Source organism: Entelurus aequoreus, linkage group LG19 (assembly GCF_033978785.1).
Source record: "Entelurus aequoreus isolate RoL-2023_Sb linkage group LG19, RoL_Eaeq_v1.1, whole genome shotgun sequence".
NCBI lineage: Eukaryota > Metazoa > Chordata > Actinopteri > Syngnathiformes > Syngnathidae > Entelurus > Entelurus aequoreus.
Window position 1 is genome coordinate 5,757,369 of NC_084749.1, and position 15,430 is coordinate 5,772,798.

Genomic DNA, 15,430 nt, shown 5'->3' on the forward strand with positions numbered 1-15,430 from the left:
TGAGAACGATGCTATCACGTTAGCTCAGTAGCTAAGTGTGTCACCGATGTATTGTCGTGGAGATAAAAGTCACTTTAAATGTCCATTTCGCGTGCTCGACTCTCATTTTCAAGAGGATATAGTATCTGAGGTGGTTTAAAATACAAATCCGTGATCCACAACAGAAAAAGGAGAGAGTGTGGAATCCAATGAGCCAGCTTGTACCTAAGTTACGGTCAGAGCGAAAAAAAGATACGTCCTGCACTGCCTCTAGTTCTTCACTCTAACGTTCCTCATCCACGAATCTTTCATCCTCGCTCAAATTAATGGGGTAATCGTCGCTTTGTCGCTCCAAATCTCTCTCGCTCCATTGTAAACAAAGGAAAATTGTGAGGAATATTACCTCCTGTGACGTCACGCTACTTCCGGTACAGGCAAGGCTTTTTTTATCAGCGAGCAAAAGTTGCGAACTTTATCGTCGATTTTCTCTACTAAATCCTTTCAGCAAAAATATGGCAATATCGCGAAATGATCAAGTATGACACATAGAATGGATCTGCTATCCCCGTTTAAATAAAGGCCTTTAATTAGTGTTTATGTGACCCTGCACCAAAAAGATTTAGACATCCCTAATATAAAGGATCTTTGACTATTGGTAGGGTTTTGGCTCTAGTTCCTAAAAAAAAAACAAGCCTCCAGTCTACTTACCCAAGTCGACGTCCTGTCACCTCGGAACCTTGCCCAGCTCAACTCGGCCAGCCTTGAAACGCCCCGGCATGTTTTGAAGCGGCGGTGGCGTCTCACACGGTGGTTGACAGCAGTCTTCTCCTCTCGGGGTACGGCGGAGCCTTGCGGGGCTCCTTGCTGGGCTGCGAGAATCTGTGGTGAGGGTATGGCGGAGGCTTGCGACCCCTGCGGCCTTGCCCCGGTTTGGCGGGCGCTGCGGGAGGAGGCCCCGTCGACGACGCCCGTCTCTCTCCTTCGCCGTGGGACGTCGTCTCCGAGTCCGTGGGCGGGCAGCTGGCAGAGGGATGGCGGCGCGTCGCGGGCGGACAGAAGCGCACGGTCGGCGGGCGGTCGACGACGACAGATGGGCAGAGGACGGCGGTGGCGTGAGGCCTCGGGGAGACGGGGGAGATGGGGCTGATCATGACGGCGGACGAGGGGGAGGGGGGGCTGCCGGGCGCATGATGGTTCACGGTCAGCGGGGACAATCCAGGGGTGGGGGGCCTGACAGGGAGGCTTCTTTGAGGGGACAAAGATGACGACTCGGCATTATGGACCAAGGTCAGAAGCCCTCCTCGTTTGGGAGAACTCCCGAGGGTCTTTCCGCTGACGCTCCGCTGGCACCGCGACTCAAGCGGCGGAGGTCTACTCCCGTTGGGCGGACCTCTCCTCAGGGTGGCCCCTCGGCGGTCTTCGGACTGCGAGGCCCAGGGATGCGCGCTGATGACCGTCACCTCGTCGGAGCTGGAACCTGACGAGGAGCTGGTCTCGTGGTGCGGGTCTTGGTCATCCAGGTCTACGCAGGACGTCAGGTAGTCAATCTGCTGCACCACCTGGACACCAACAAACACCGCTCAGGACAAACTGGACACTGATTCGGGGGACATCGCAGCCCCGCCAGGATTTTGCAAGCTTTTTTAACCCTTGTGTAATGTTCATATTGTTGTTACTCAGCCAGCGTTTGTGGGTCTGATGGACCCCTTGCATTTTGTGGCTTTTAATGCCTCACAATCAAACACTTTTATGTTCAAATACTGAACAGATGTTTACCTTATCCCAATAAACATCTGTTCAGTATTGTAACATAAAAGTGTTTGATTGTGAGGCATTAAAAGCCACAAAATGCAACGGGTCCATCAGACCCACAAACACTGGCTGAGTAACAACAATATGAATGTTGCACGGAAAATTTCTCCGGCAGTTTCTGCATCCCACAGGGATTCTTCTTTTGTGTTTCTGCACCTGCGGTTCCCACACAAGGTTGCAACATTGTTTGTCAACACTGTCTGCTCTCATTTTCTCGCACATTTGACCCTCTGATGTTCTGTGTACCTACACTCTGTCCTCCTCCTGTCTAGGCCTGCTGTGTCGGTGTGTGTGTGTGTTACACAGAACATCAATTTCCACACTTCTATTAGCCCCGGGTTCAGTGGACCCAGACATCTTATATGTAATAGAAATGTGTAGGGGGGTGTGTGTGGTGTGTGGTCATTAGATATGTATTCTGATATATGTTCTTCACAGAAAATGAGCCAAAGTCAGTGAGTCTCAGTTTGAAAAATTTATTAATTGTATCATTTTTCTTTTAATAAAAAATGAAAACGGGTCCCGCAGACCCGAACACCACACAAGAAGGAGGATATGCTTCTTTTTGTTGTGTGGTAATTAGAGATGTCCGATAATATCGGCCGGCCGATAGTATCGGCCGATAAATGCTTTAAAATGTAATATCGGAAATTATCGGTATCGGTTTTTTTAATTTATTTTTTTATTTTTATTAAATCAACATAAAAAACACAAGATACACTTACAATTAGTGCACCAAGCCAAAAAACCTCCCTCCCCCATTTACACTCATTCACACAAAAGGGTTGTTTCTTTCTGTTATTAATATTCTGCTTCCTACATTATATATCAATATATATCAATACAGTCTGCAAGGGATACAGTCCGTAAGCACACATGATTGTGCGTGCTGCTGCTCCACTAATAGTACTAACCTTTAACAGTTAATTTTACTAATTTTCATTCATTACTACTTTCTATGTAACTGATTTTATATTGTTTTACTTTCTTTTTTATTCAAGAAAATGTTTTTAATTTATTTATCTTATTTTATTTTATTAATTTTTTTAAAAAAGGACCTTATCTTCACCATACCTGGTTGTCCAAATTAGGCATAATAATGTGTTAATTCCACGACTGTATATATCAGTATCGGTAATTAAAGAGTTGGACAATATCGGAATATCGGATATCGGCAAAAAGCCATTATCGGACATCCCTAGTGGTAATTATGTGGTATTTATATACAGGCTTCGTACACCTTTTCCATGGCCAAATTCAAGCACTTTTAAAGAACTTTCAAGGTTGCAACATTGTTTGTCAACACTGTCTGATCTCATTTTCTGATTAGAAAAATAAATATTTTAACAGAACCAATTGTTGTCGTTCTTCTACACACGTTTAAGTGCTGCTTAGACGCAAATTAGATTTTTTAAAGTTACTGATTGGCAAAAAAGTTGTGAGGCTGAGCATTATTTAGCGAGAATTTGTGTCGATTGATGCAAAATTCCCGGAGGGACTGACACACAAATACCCAATTGACCCGAACATAAAAGTTTTCCAGACTGTTCCCTCTCGGGAATGAAGATGGTCTTGATCTGTGTTAAAGGCCCAGGTGGAAGAAGGGCTGTTCTGTGTGGAAAAGAGGCTTACTTCTTACAGTACGTGCTCATTCTCCGCCACCTAATCAGCAGATAAGCACAGCTCATCCATGCAAAAAGTGGATTATGTGATTTAAGGTTATCAAACCCCTGCTCCTTATGAGTTGTTTTTTTAATTAAATGTTTAAATGCTGGATTTAAATTTAAAAAAAAAAAAAAATTAAAAATCACCCTGGAATATCCAGTATTAAATATAATAAAGATATAATCCAAATGTTATAGTACTTGTTCAAACACTGGAAACAATTGATAAGAATCATCAATTTAGTGTCGTAATAAATGTTATTGTCAGAATAATTGTATCTAAGTTATCACAAAACTTTGTGTTTCAATGAGTTCCCGGCGAGCAGACAAAAAGTGTCTTTGATTCTACCAAGCAAAAGGCTTGTAAAACTCCACTGTGTAGGGAGGGAAGCAACATGAAGGTGTTCTATTCTTTGATGTATTGTAATCAACAGAAAGATATTGTCTTGACCCGAGATCTACAAGGCGACCTCTTGTTTGAACAGTTTTACAACCTTTTCTTTGAACTGTTTTGTAATCAAAGGCGATGGCTGTTTACGACCCCCGTACCTTAGAAACAGCTGTTGCCATGTAATCAGGGAGAGTCCAAATAAAAGAGGAGGCGTACAATCTTTTGTCAGAGCGTGGTGAGACTGTGCAAACAGTACAGTCCAGACGTCTCTCCTCAATTGAGCCAAATTTAATTCCTTGCTTCTTGTCTTGTTTAATAGAATCAGTGTTTGAACCTGACAGTTATTTACTTAGTACTATATGTGCCCCAATATTGGGCCAATACCAACAAAAAAAGTGGATTATATCAACTTTATTTAAAGCAGTCCTGCAACATGTTTACTTGTGCACATCTGGACAGCCAGTTAACAATCTAAATGTCCTCCAATAAACAATTTCTACTGTTTTACTAAAGTCATTTAAAAAGATAGATAGATAGATAGATAGATAGATAGATAGATAGATAGATAGATAGATAGATAGATAGATAGATAGATAGATAGATAGATAGATAGATAGATAGTACTTTATTGATTCCTTCAGGAGAGTTCCCTCAGGAAAATTAAAATTCCAGCAGCAGTGTACAGAATTGAGATCGAATTTAAAAAAGTAAATAATGGGGTTATAAATGGAAACAAAATAGAAAAATATTACAATAAAATAAAAACAAAAAGCATCAATGAGAATACAAATATAACAGTAAAATAAGAATATAACAAGAGAAACTAGGCATTAGTGACCATGTTATGAAAACGTATTACACTGTTATTGTTTTGCATCCCCCGTCATTCTAGTACCCCCCCTCCCTCCCAGAGAGGAGTTAAACATGCTAGGCTATAAGGCTACTAGGAACTAGCAGCTACACAACAGCTAAGCACACAAGAGCACACAAGCTAAACACACGTAAATAAACAATATTGCAGTGTAAAAGTTGACATTTGTCAACATAAACAAGTATCAAATAATCATAGTTGCATATTACTTACACATACAAAGTCTCCAAGGCAGATTCGAAAGTATCCCGTAACAAACGTGTCCGCATCATTCACCTTACTGCGTCATGAATTATTGTGGACACTAGGTGTGTCCCCCAAAAAACCCTTCAACTTAAAGACAGCCTAAGTCCATCTCAGGTAGATGCTAAGAAATGGGTTAGTGCTTTTCATACCTATTATTGTACTAACATGGTATCGGCCAATACCAAATTCACCAATATATTGTAGCGTCTCGAAAGACTTAGTGCTGCAAGGGATTCTGGGTATTCGTCCTGTTGTGTTTACGTTGTGTTACGGTGCGGATGTTCTCCCGAAATGTGTTTGTCATTCTTGTTTGGTGTGGGTTCACAGAGTGGCGCATATTTGTAACAGTGTTAAAGTTGTTTATACGGTCACCCTCAGTGTGACCTGTATGGCTTTTGACCAAGTATGCATGCATTCACTTGTGTGTGTGAAAAGCCGTAGGTATTATGCGATTGGGCCGGCACGCAAAGGCAGTGCCTTTAAGGTTTATTGGCGCTCTGTACTGCTCCCTACGTCCGTGTACACAGCGCCCTTTTAAAAAGTCATACATTTTACTTTTTGAAACCGATAATTTCCGATATTACATTTAAAAAAAAATTTCGGACGATAATATTGGCAATCCGATATTATCAGACATCTCTAATTAAAATACATTTGAAATAAAAATGTCAAAATTTCATATATTTTTCTCCTGCTCCTTATTTTAGATAGGTCATAAAAAAATATCAATAATCATCGATATGGACCGGAAAAAACCCCCTGATATCGTGATACAGTTTTCAGCCCTAGTATTAATGATGACACATTCAGGTCACGTGCACAGAGCTGACCTTTACATGGAAGTATGTCACGCAAGCACCACTGATTGTCGTCATGGGAATGTTTTTTTTTTCTCCCTTTTTGTAATATGCATATTGACACAATGCTATAACGTAAATGGCAGGATTAGAGGCGTGTGTGTGTGTGTGTGTGTTCAGAATAACGGCGGATGCAATGATTGGAGAAAATGACTCAGAGGAAAACATGTTTGACCTCGCTTCCCCGCACCACCTGTGCAACGGATAAAATGTTGAGCTGAAACACCAAAAATATTTTGTTTTCATCCTCGCTGATGTCAAAAGCACGGCCTGTTTTTCTTTTTTCCTCATCTTGCTTCGTGGCTTTGAAGTGCAGTGTGTGTGTGTGTGTGTGTGTGTGTGAGAGAGATAGTGGGCTGGTGCAGCTTGTTAATGTCAAGAATCACCTGAGATAAAAGAGCACACAGGACCCTGATTTGCTGCGGCTTTCCCCAGGAGTGTTTATTAAAAACAATCACTGTTGACTCGCGTCTTCAAGCACGGCTGATGAATGCTAAAAAATGTTCAACTTTTGGTTTCATCTTCACGCCAAACTAAGTCGCTGGAGTGTCGGGCAGCACTAATGATGTGTTTTTTAAGTCTTCTCCAGTGTTAAACTCCCCAAATGACCCCAGGAGCGCCTGCTCGGAACTTATGCAAAACCAGGACCGCCTGTTAACATCTAAATGTCCTCCGGTAGGCACACAATTTATTCTATTTTAGTCATTTATAATAAAGGTAACCACGGGGATACTTGGAGCTTACAGCTACACAACAGCTAAGCACACAAGCTAGACCAGGGCTGTCAAACTCATTTTCATTGAGGGCCACATCGCAGTAATGGCTGCTTTCAGATGGGCCGCGTTTAAAAATGTATTTACAATATGCACGCGGGTAACAACCTGTGATTAATCGTGATTAATCGAAATGCATATGCATTTGATTATTAGATTATTTTTAATGTATAACTTGCTTTAAAATCATAAATAAAAGGTGACAAGCAGATATAGAAATATTTGTTTTTATATCCCAAAAATAGTTTTGCAATACAGTATATAATAATATACCGTATTTTTCGGAGTATAAGTCGCACCGGCCGAAAATGCATAATAAAGAAGGAAAAAAACATAAATCGTATATAGTATAAGTCGCATTTTTGGGGGAAATGTATTTGATAAAAGCCAACACCAAGAATAGACATTTGAAAGGCAATTTAAAATAAATCAAGAATAGTGAACAACAGGCTGAATAAGTGTACGTTATATGAGGCATAAATAACCAACTGGTATGTTAACGTAACATATTATGGTAAGAGTCATTCAAATAACTATAACATATAGAACATGCTATACGTTTACCAAACAATCTGTCAGTCCTAATCGCTAAATCCCATGAAATCTTATACGTCTAGTCTCTTACGTGAATGAGATCAATAATATTATTTGATATTTTACGCTAATGTGTTAATCATTTCACACATAAGTCGCTCCTGAGTATAAGTCGCAACACCGGCCAAACTATGAAAAAAACTGCGACTTATAGTCCGAAAAATACGGTAATTGGTACGATCAGATATTGTTTAAGTATAAAATATGCATTTTTTTTCTGTCAAAATTGAAAAAACCAAAGCATTTAGTAAAAAAAAAAATTTAAAAAAAGATTTTATTGAAACCCATTTTTTCCAGGCTTCTGCGGGCCACATAAAATGATGTGGCGGGCCAGAAATGGCCTCCGGGCCTTGAGTTTGACACCTGTGAGCTAGACATGCGTAATATCTGTCTTGTAAATGTCCAGTATTATTATGTATTTTACAATGTACTGCTTTTATATTTCCTGTATTTTATATTATTACTTTGAACTGTTTTATATTTAAATTTTTTATCATGTAAAGCGTCTTTGAGTACTCTGAAAAGCAAATAAAATGTATTATTATTATTCTTATTATTCTTATTAATGGAACGATACTGCAGTGTAAAACAGCACATTTGTCGATACAAACAAGTATCAAATAATTATAGTTGAACATCACTTACACATACAAGCGTTCCAAGGCAGAAGCGTATGAGAAAATATTCAGTAACATACGTGTCTGCATCGTTAACTTGCTGTGTCGTGAACTTCTTATTGTAGCCACTGTCACCAAAAAACTAAATTATCACTGCACTTCCATTTTAAAGACAGCACAAGTCTGTCATGAGGAGAGTGGTATCATACCTAGCATTGTTTTGAGTACCGTCAATTCCGGACTACTTTTTTCCTATGCTTTGAACCCTGCAGCTTGTAAAACGGTGCAGCTAATTTACGGGATTTTCTTTGCTGACGGCCATAATGCAAATAGTTTTTAAAACACAAAACAAGCGAAGACCCTGAAAAGGTGTGTTGTTTGTGCTATGGCGCCATTTTTAGGACGAGTTTGCTCACTGAAGGTGCTGCAGTGCTCTTCTTTTTAGAGCCTTCAACCGGAAGTGGAAGTGCCGTTCCGTCCTCTGGACGTCCATAGCATTTCTAAACGTATGGATTCTTTATTCATCCCTCCAAGTAAGTTTCACAATACAAACAAAACGGTTTATACTTAAACCGTCGCATGTGTGATGTCCGTAGAAGTGTTTTCACGCATATTTGTATGCATTATTGTGATGTAATCAAGCTAGCGCCGTCAGTATTTGCTAGCACATTTCCGTGTGTCTGCGTTAGTATTATTAACATGCATTTTTTGTGTTGTTTCAGTTGCGTAAATTCACCAAAACGTCACCGTGGAGTTAATGAGTCTGTTTAGCTGATTGGGGAGCTAGCTTCCGCAGCTCGTGGGTCCATGACCATGACTTCTGTTTTGTTTGATCAGCCGTTTTACTGCCGTGTTACAGGCACAGTTTGGAAACAGTTAAGGTAAGTAAATAAATCTTTGCACAATCTTTCTTTGTAAATAACATTTCACAAAGTATATATCTGAGGCTTAATATTGGAAAAACTTGTTTATTTTTAATCTAATGGATTGATTGATTGAGACTTTTATTAGTAGGTTGTACAGTGAAGTACATATTCCGTACAATTGACCACTAAATGGTAACACCTGAATAAGTTTTTCAACTTGTTTAAGTCGGGGTCCACTTAAATTGATTCATGATACAGACATATACTATCAGATATATACTATCATCATAATGGATGCAGCTTATATACAGGTGTGCTGTATAGTATGGAAAATACACCAAGTTAATTTGATCAAACATCTTCTAACACACAAAAATTAAGCATGTATTTACCATGCTGATACCATGAATAAATTACCGACTTAAACAAGTTGAAAAACCTATTCGGGTGTTACCATTTAGTGGTCAATTTTACGGAATATGTACTGTGCAATCTACTAATAAAAGTTTCAATCAATCAATCAATCAATATCGTATCGGATAAATATCTGAATCAGCCAATACTCAAAGCTCCAAGATCCGTATTGCATGTTGTATCGGGACTCTACTTACTACCGTATTTTTCGGACTATAAGTCGCAGTTTTTTTCATAGTTTGGCCGGGGGCGCGACTTATACTCGGGAGCGACTTATGTGTGAAATGATGAACACATTAGCGTAAAATATCCAATATTATTATTGATCTCATTCACGTAAGAGACTAGACGTATAAGATTTCCTGGGATTTAGCGATTAGGAGTGACAGATTGTTTGGTAAACGTATAGCATGTTCTATATGTTATAGTTATTTGAATGACTCTTACCATAATATGTTACGTTAACATAGCAGTTGGTTATTTATGCCTCATATAACGTACACTTATTCAGCCTGTTGTTCACTATTCTTTAGACATTTTAAATTGCCTTTCAAATGTCTATTCTTGCTGTTGGCTTTTATCAAATAAAAGTCCCCAAAAAATGCGACTTATACTCCAGTGCGATTTATATATGTTTTTTTCCCTTCTTTATTATGCATTTTCGGCCGGTGCGACTTATACTCCGAAAAACACGGTAGTTTTATTTGGGAATCTTTTAACTTCCTGTTTTTGTTGTCCCTTCGTTTTATTTTTTGACAGTTACATGCAGTGTTTCCCATAAACTGCCAAGATACCTGTGGCGGTGGGGGCGTGGCTATGGGCGTGGTCACCATGACATCATCGAGTAATTTGCATAATTTACTACAATGATATGATTTTCTCTAAAAAGGCTCAAAAAATGTATACTTACTAATTAATAATAACAGTTTTGTTTTAAACGTCCATCCATCCATCCATTTTACAATATAATTACAACACTTTATGTACATATTTATATACAGACTTGAACAATAAGTTATTCACTGAAATATATTTATTAATTGTGGTTCTTACAAAAAATATATCTTGTAAAATATAAAAGCTAAAATGTCTCTTAAAGCTCTGCCCCTTTAATTAGTGCATACTAAATCATTTAACTTTAGCCTACTACTACAACCATATTATTTACCAGCAACATAAAGTGAAACAGAGGCAGAGGTGTCCTGCCACAGTCAGTAACAAATAAACAGAAAACAGTAGTGGTCAAATACAAATAAGGCAACACTTCTCTTTTGTAAAGTAAATCTGAACAGCCTATATGGGCATCTACATCAACTATATGATTTGCCTGAGAAGCTGGACAGGACAAAAAAATAAATAAATAAAATAAAAAAAAAATAAAAAAAAATAAAATTAACAATTTTTTTTTTTATTTGTGGCGGGCCGCCACAGATAAATGAATGTGTGGGAAACACTGAAATGTATTAATTATAAAAAATTTTTAAATAAATCAAAACATTTTGCTTTGGTTATTGAAGACTTTTGACATAATTTGCATGCCGGAACAAATATATTCCAAATAAAATTGCACTCATTGTCAGGTTTTATTTTGAAAGTCTGCGCAGCACCACGTCACTTTTGGCGTACAACAACTCTGAAGTGGTTTCCACCAAAACACGCGCGCTCTTAACTTTGTTGTTTCGCTAAGCCAGCGAGCAGACAGTAATCCAATAAGTGTCTTCGGCAAAACATCGCCTTTCTGCTGTTTTTGTTCCAGTATTGGTAGCGGCTGTCAGAAGGGTTTAACTTTGAAGCGGCTGCAGGCATCATTAGAATTCAAGCAGTAATTGCTTCTGAACTCAACGTGAGGGACAGGGTTCATGCAGCAGAATGATAAAACACGGCTTTGAAATGAAGAATAGGCCACGAAAAGTCCTTGTCCTCGTCTTTCTTTGACGGGTCAACTTTTTGCTGAACATTTCTATAAAAGTGTCAGCCTGTCTTGGCAACACTTATTGATGTCACACGATCATATTGTGGAACTACAACATGCAATTTCAGAGAGAAATTGGTATGTTACATAACTATGCTAACTTTTGTAGCCAATTTAGGGGCCGTACTCCTAATAGTCAAATACCTTGGTAGATAACAAATAACTGTAAGCATGCTAACGTTAGCACGTAAAATTTTTTGGCAATTTTGCGGTCGTACTAAGAGTCAAATAACTTGGTACATACCATTTAGCTGTTGGCATGTTAACTTTTCTTAGCCAATTTTGCCGCCGTATACCTCAATCTTATAACTTGGTACGTGACATATGTTAAGTGTTAGCATGCTAACTGTTAGCGTGTTAGTATGCTAGCTTTTTTAGCCAATTTTCCAGCTGTTAACAAACTTGGTATGTTACATAACTATGCTAAGGTTTTAGCCAATTTAGGGGGCCATACTCCTAATAGTCAAATACTTTGGTACATAACATTTTACTCTGTAGCATGCTAACGTTAGCATCTTAACTTTTTTTTTTGGTGCTAATTTTGCAACCATTTACCCGAAAATCATAACTCGATACTTGACATATGCTAACTGTTAGCATGTAGGCATGATAACTTTTTTAGCCAATTTTGCAGTTGTACACGTCAATCTTATAACTTGGTACTTGACATATGTTAACTGTTAGCATGCTAGCTTTTTTTAGACAATTTTGCAGCTGTTCACAAACTAGGTATGTTACACAACTATGCTAACTTTTGTAGCCAATTTAGGGGCCGTCCTCCTAATAGTCAAATACCTTGGTACATAATAACTGTAAGCATGCTAACGTTAGCACGTTAACATTTTTCCTCAGTTTTGCGGTCGTACTAAGAGTCAAATAACTTGGTACATAACATTTAGCTGTTAGCATTTGTACTTTTTTTTTTTTTTGCCAATTTTTCCGCCGTTTACCTCAAGCTTATAACTTGGTACTTGACATATGTTAACTGTTAGCATGCTAGCTTTTTTTTAGACAATTTTGCAGCTGTTCACAAACTAGGTATGTTACATAACTATGCTAACTTTTGTAGCCAATTTAGGGGCAGTATTCCTAATAGTCAAATACCTTGGTAGATAACACATAACTGTAAGCATGCTAACGTTAGCACGTAAAAATTTTTGGCAATTTTGTCGCTGTATACCTCAAGCTTATAACTTGGTACGTGACATATGTTAAGTGTTAGCATGCTAACTGTTAGGGTGTTAGAATGCTAGCTTTTTGAGCAAATTTTTCAGCTGTTCACAAACGTGGTATGTTACAGAACTGTGTTAACTTTTTTTGTCAATTTAGGGGCCGTACTCCTAATAGTCAAATACTTTGGTACATAACATTTTACTCTGTAGCATACTAACGTTAGCATCTTAACATTTTTAGCCAATTTTGCGGTCATACTCCTAAGAGTCATACATATCATTTAACTGTTGGCATGTTAATTTTTCTCAGCCAATTTTTCCACCGTACACTTCAATCTTATAACTTGGTACGTGACATATGTTAATTGTTAGCATGCTAGCTTTTTTAGCCAATTTTGCAGCTGTTCACAAACTTGGTATGTTACATAACTATGCTAAAGTTTTAGCCAATTTAGGGGGCCGTACTCCTAATAGTCAAATACTTTGGTACATAACATTTTACTCTGTAGCATGCTAACGATAGCATCTTAACATTTTTTTTTGGTGCTAATTTTGCAACCATTTACCCGAAAGCCATAACTCCATACTTGACATATGCTAACTGTTAGCATGTACGCATTCTAACTTTTTTAGCCAATTTTGCAGTTGTACACCTCAATCTTATAACTTGGTACTTGACATATGTTAACTGTTAGCATGCTAGCTTTTTTTAGACAATTTTGCAGCTGTTCACAAACTAGGTATGTTACATAACTATGCTAACTCTTGTAGCCAATTTAGGGGCCGTACTCCTAATAGTCAAATACCTTGGTACATAATAACTGTAAGCATGCTAACGTTAGCACGTTAAAATTTTTCCTCAATTTTGCGGTCGTACTAAGAGTCAAATAACTTGGTACATAACATTTAGCTGTTAGCATTTGTACTTTTTTTTTGTGCCAATTTTGCCACCGTTTACCTCAAGCTTATAACTTGGTATGTGACATATGTTAAGTGTTAGCATGCTAACTGTTAGCGTGTTAGAATGCTAGCTTTTTTAGCCAATTTTTCAGCTGTTCACAAACTTGGTATGTTACATAACTATGCTAAAGTTTTAGCCAATTTAGGGGGCCGTACTCCTAATAGTCAAATACTTTGGTACATAACATTTTACTCTGTAGCATGCTAACGATAGCATCTTAACATTTTTTTTGGGTGCTAATTTTGCAACCATTTACCCGAAAATCCTAACTCGATACTTGACATATGCTAATTGTTAGCATGTAGGCATGCTAACTTTTTTAGCCAATTTTGCAGTTGTACACCTTAATCTTATAACTTGATACTTGACATATGATAACTGTTAGCATGCTAGCTTTTTTTTAGCAAATTTTGTAGCTGTTCACAAACTTGGTATGTTACATAACTATGCAAACCTTTTTAGCCAATTTGGGGGCCGTATTCCTAATAGTCAAATACCTTGGTAGATAACAAATAACTAAGCATGCTAACGTTAGCACGTAAAATTTTTTGGTAATTTTGCCGCTGTATACCTCAAGCTTATAACTTGGTACGTGACATATGTTAAGTGTTAGCATGCTAACTGTTAGCGTGTTAGAATGCTAGCTTTTTTAGCCAATTTTTCAGCTGTTCACAAACGTGGTATGTTACTGAACTGTGTTAACTGTTTTTTGTCAATTTTAGGGGCCGTACTCCTAATAGTCAAATACTTTGGTACATAACATTTTACTCTGTAGCATGCTAACGTTAGCATCTTAACATTTTTAGCCAATTTAGCGATCGTACTCCTAAGAGTCGAATACCTTGGTACATAATATTTAACTGTTTGCATGTTAACTTTTCTTAGACAATTTTTCCGCCGTACACCTCAATCTTATAACTTGGTACGTGACATATGTTAACTGTTAGCATGCTAACTGTTAGCAAGCTAGCTTTTTTAGCCAATTTTGCAGCTGTTCACAAACTTGGTATGTTACATAACTTTGCTAACGTTTTAGCCAATTTAGGGGGCCGTACTCCTAATAGTCAAATACCTTCGTACATAACATTTAACTGTTAGCATGCTACCATTAGCATGTGAACACTCTTAGCCAATTCTGCCGCCGTACACCTCAATCTTATAACTTGGTATGTGACATATCTTAACTGTTAGCGTGTTAGCATGCTAGCTTTTTTAGCCAATTTTGCAGCTGTTCACAAACTTGGTATGTTACATAACTATGCTAACTAGGGCTGTGCATATTTGGGTGTCCCACGATTCGATTCAAAATCGATTCTTGGGGTCACGCTTCGATTCAAAATCGATTTTTCTTTCAATTCAACACGATTCTCGATTCAAAAACGATTTTTTTTCCCCGATTCAAAAGGATTCTCTCTTCATTCAATACGTAGATTTCAGCAGGATCTACCCCAGTCTGCTGACATGCAAGCAGAGTAGTAGATTTTTGTAAAAAGCTTTTATAATTGTAAAGGACAATGTTTTATCAACTGATTGCAATAATGTAAATTTGTTTTAACTGTTAAATGAACCAAAAATATGACTTATTTTATCTTTGTGAAAATATTGGACAGTGTGTTGTCAAGCTTATGAGATGCGATGCAAGTGTAAGCCACTGTCACACTATTGTTCTTTTTTATAAATGTCTAATGATAATGTCAATGAGGGATTTTTAATCACTGCTATGTTGAAATTGTAACTAATATTGATACTGTTGTTGATAATATTCATTTTTGTTTCACTACTTTTGGTTTGTTCTGTGTGGTGTTTGTGTCTCCTCTCAATTGCTCTGTTGAGTGTTGCCGGGTCGGGTTTGGTTTTGGAATTGGATTGCATTGTTATGGTATTGCTGTGTATTGTTTTGTTGGATTGATTAATTTAAAAAATAAAAAAATTAAAAAAATAAAAAAAATTAAATAATAAATTACATTTAAAAAATCGATTTTTTAAAAATGAGAATCGATTCTGAATCGCACAACGTGAGAATCGCGATTCGATTTCGAATCGATTTTTTCCCACACCCCTAATGCTAACTTTTTTAGCCAATTTAGGGGCCGTACTCCAGCATTCAATAAACTGATGCAGTTGATACAGGTGTACTTTGACATAAATGGGCAAAACATACCCACAGTAGATGTCATCAAGTTGTATTATTAGTTGGCCATAAGTCAACATTGTGTGCACATACAGGAAGTACCACTGACC

General features: G+C 37.8%; 1 protein-coding gene across 2 annotated transcripts in view; it reads right to left on the reverse strand.

The window, feature by feature from the left end:
* LOC133635032 (uncharacterized) overlaps positions 1-15,430 on the reverse strand; it is a 56,841-nt gene that overhangs the window by 21,612 nt on the left and 19,799 nt on the right. For both annotated transcript variants that reach the window (XM_062027744.1, XM_062027743.1), the window contains exon 6: positions 688-1,538. In XM_062027744.1, coding sequence (XP_061883728.1) covers positions 780-1,538 — 759 coding nt within the window. In that variant the 3' untranslated portion in view covers positions 688-779. The remainder of the gene's footprint in view (positions 1-687; positions 1,539-15,430) is intronic.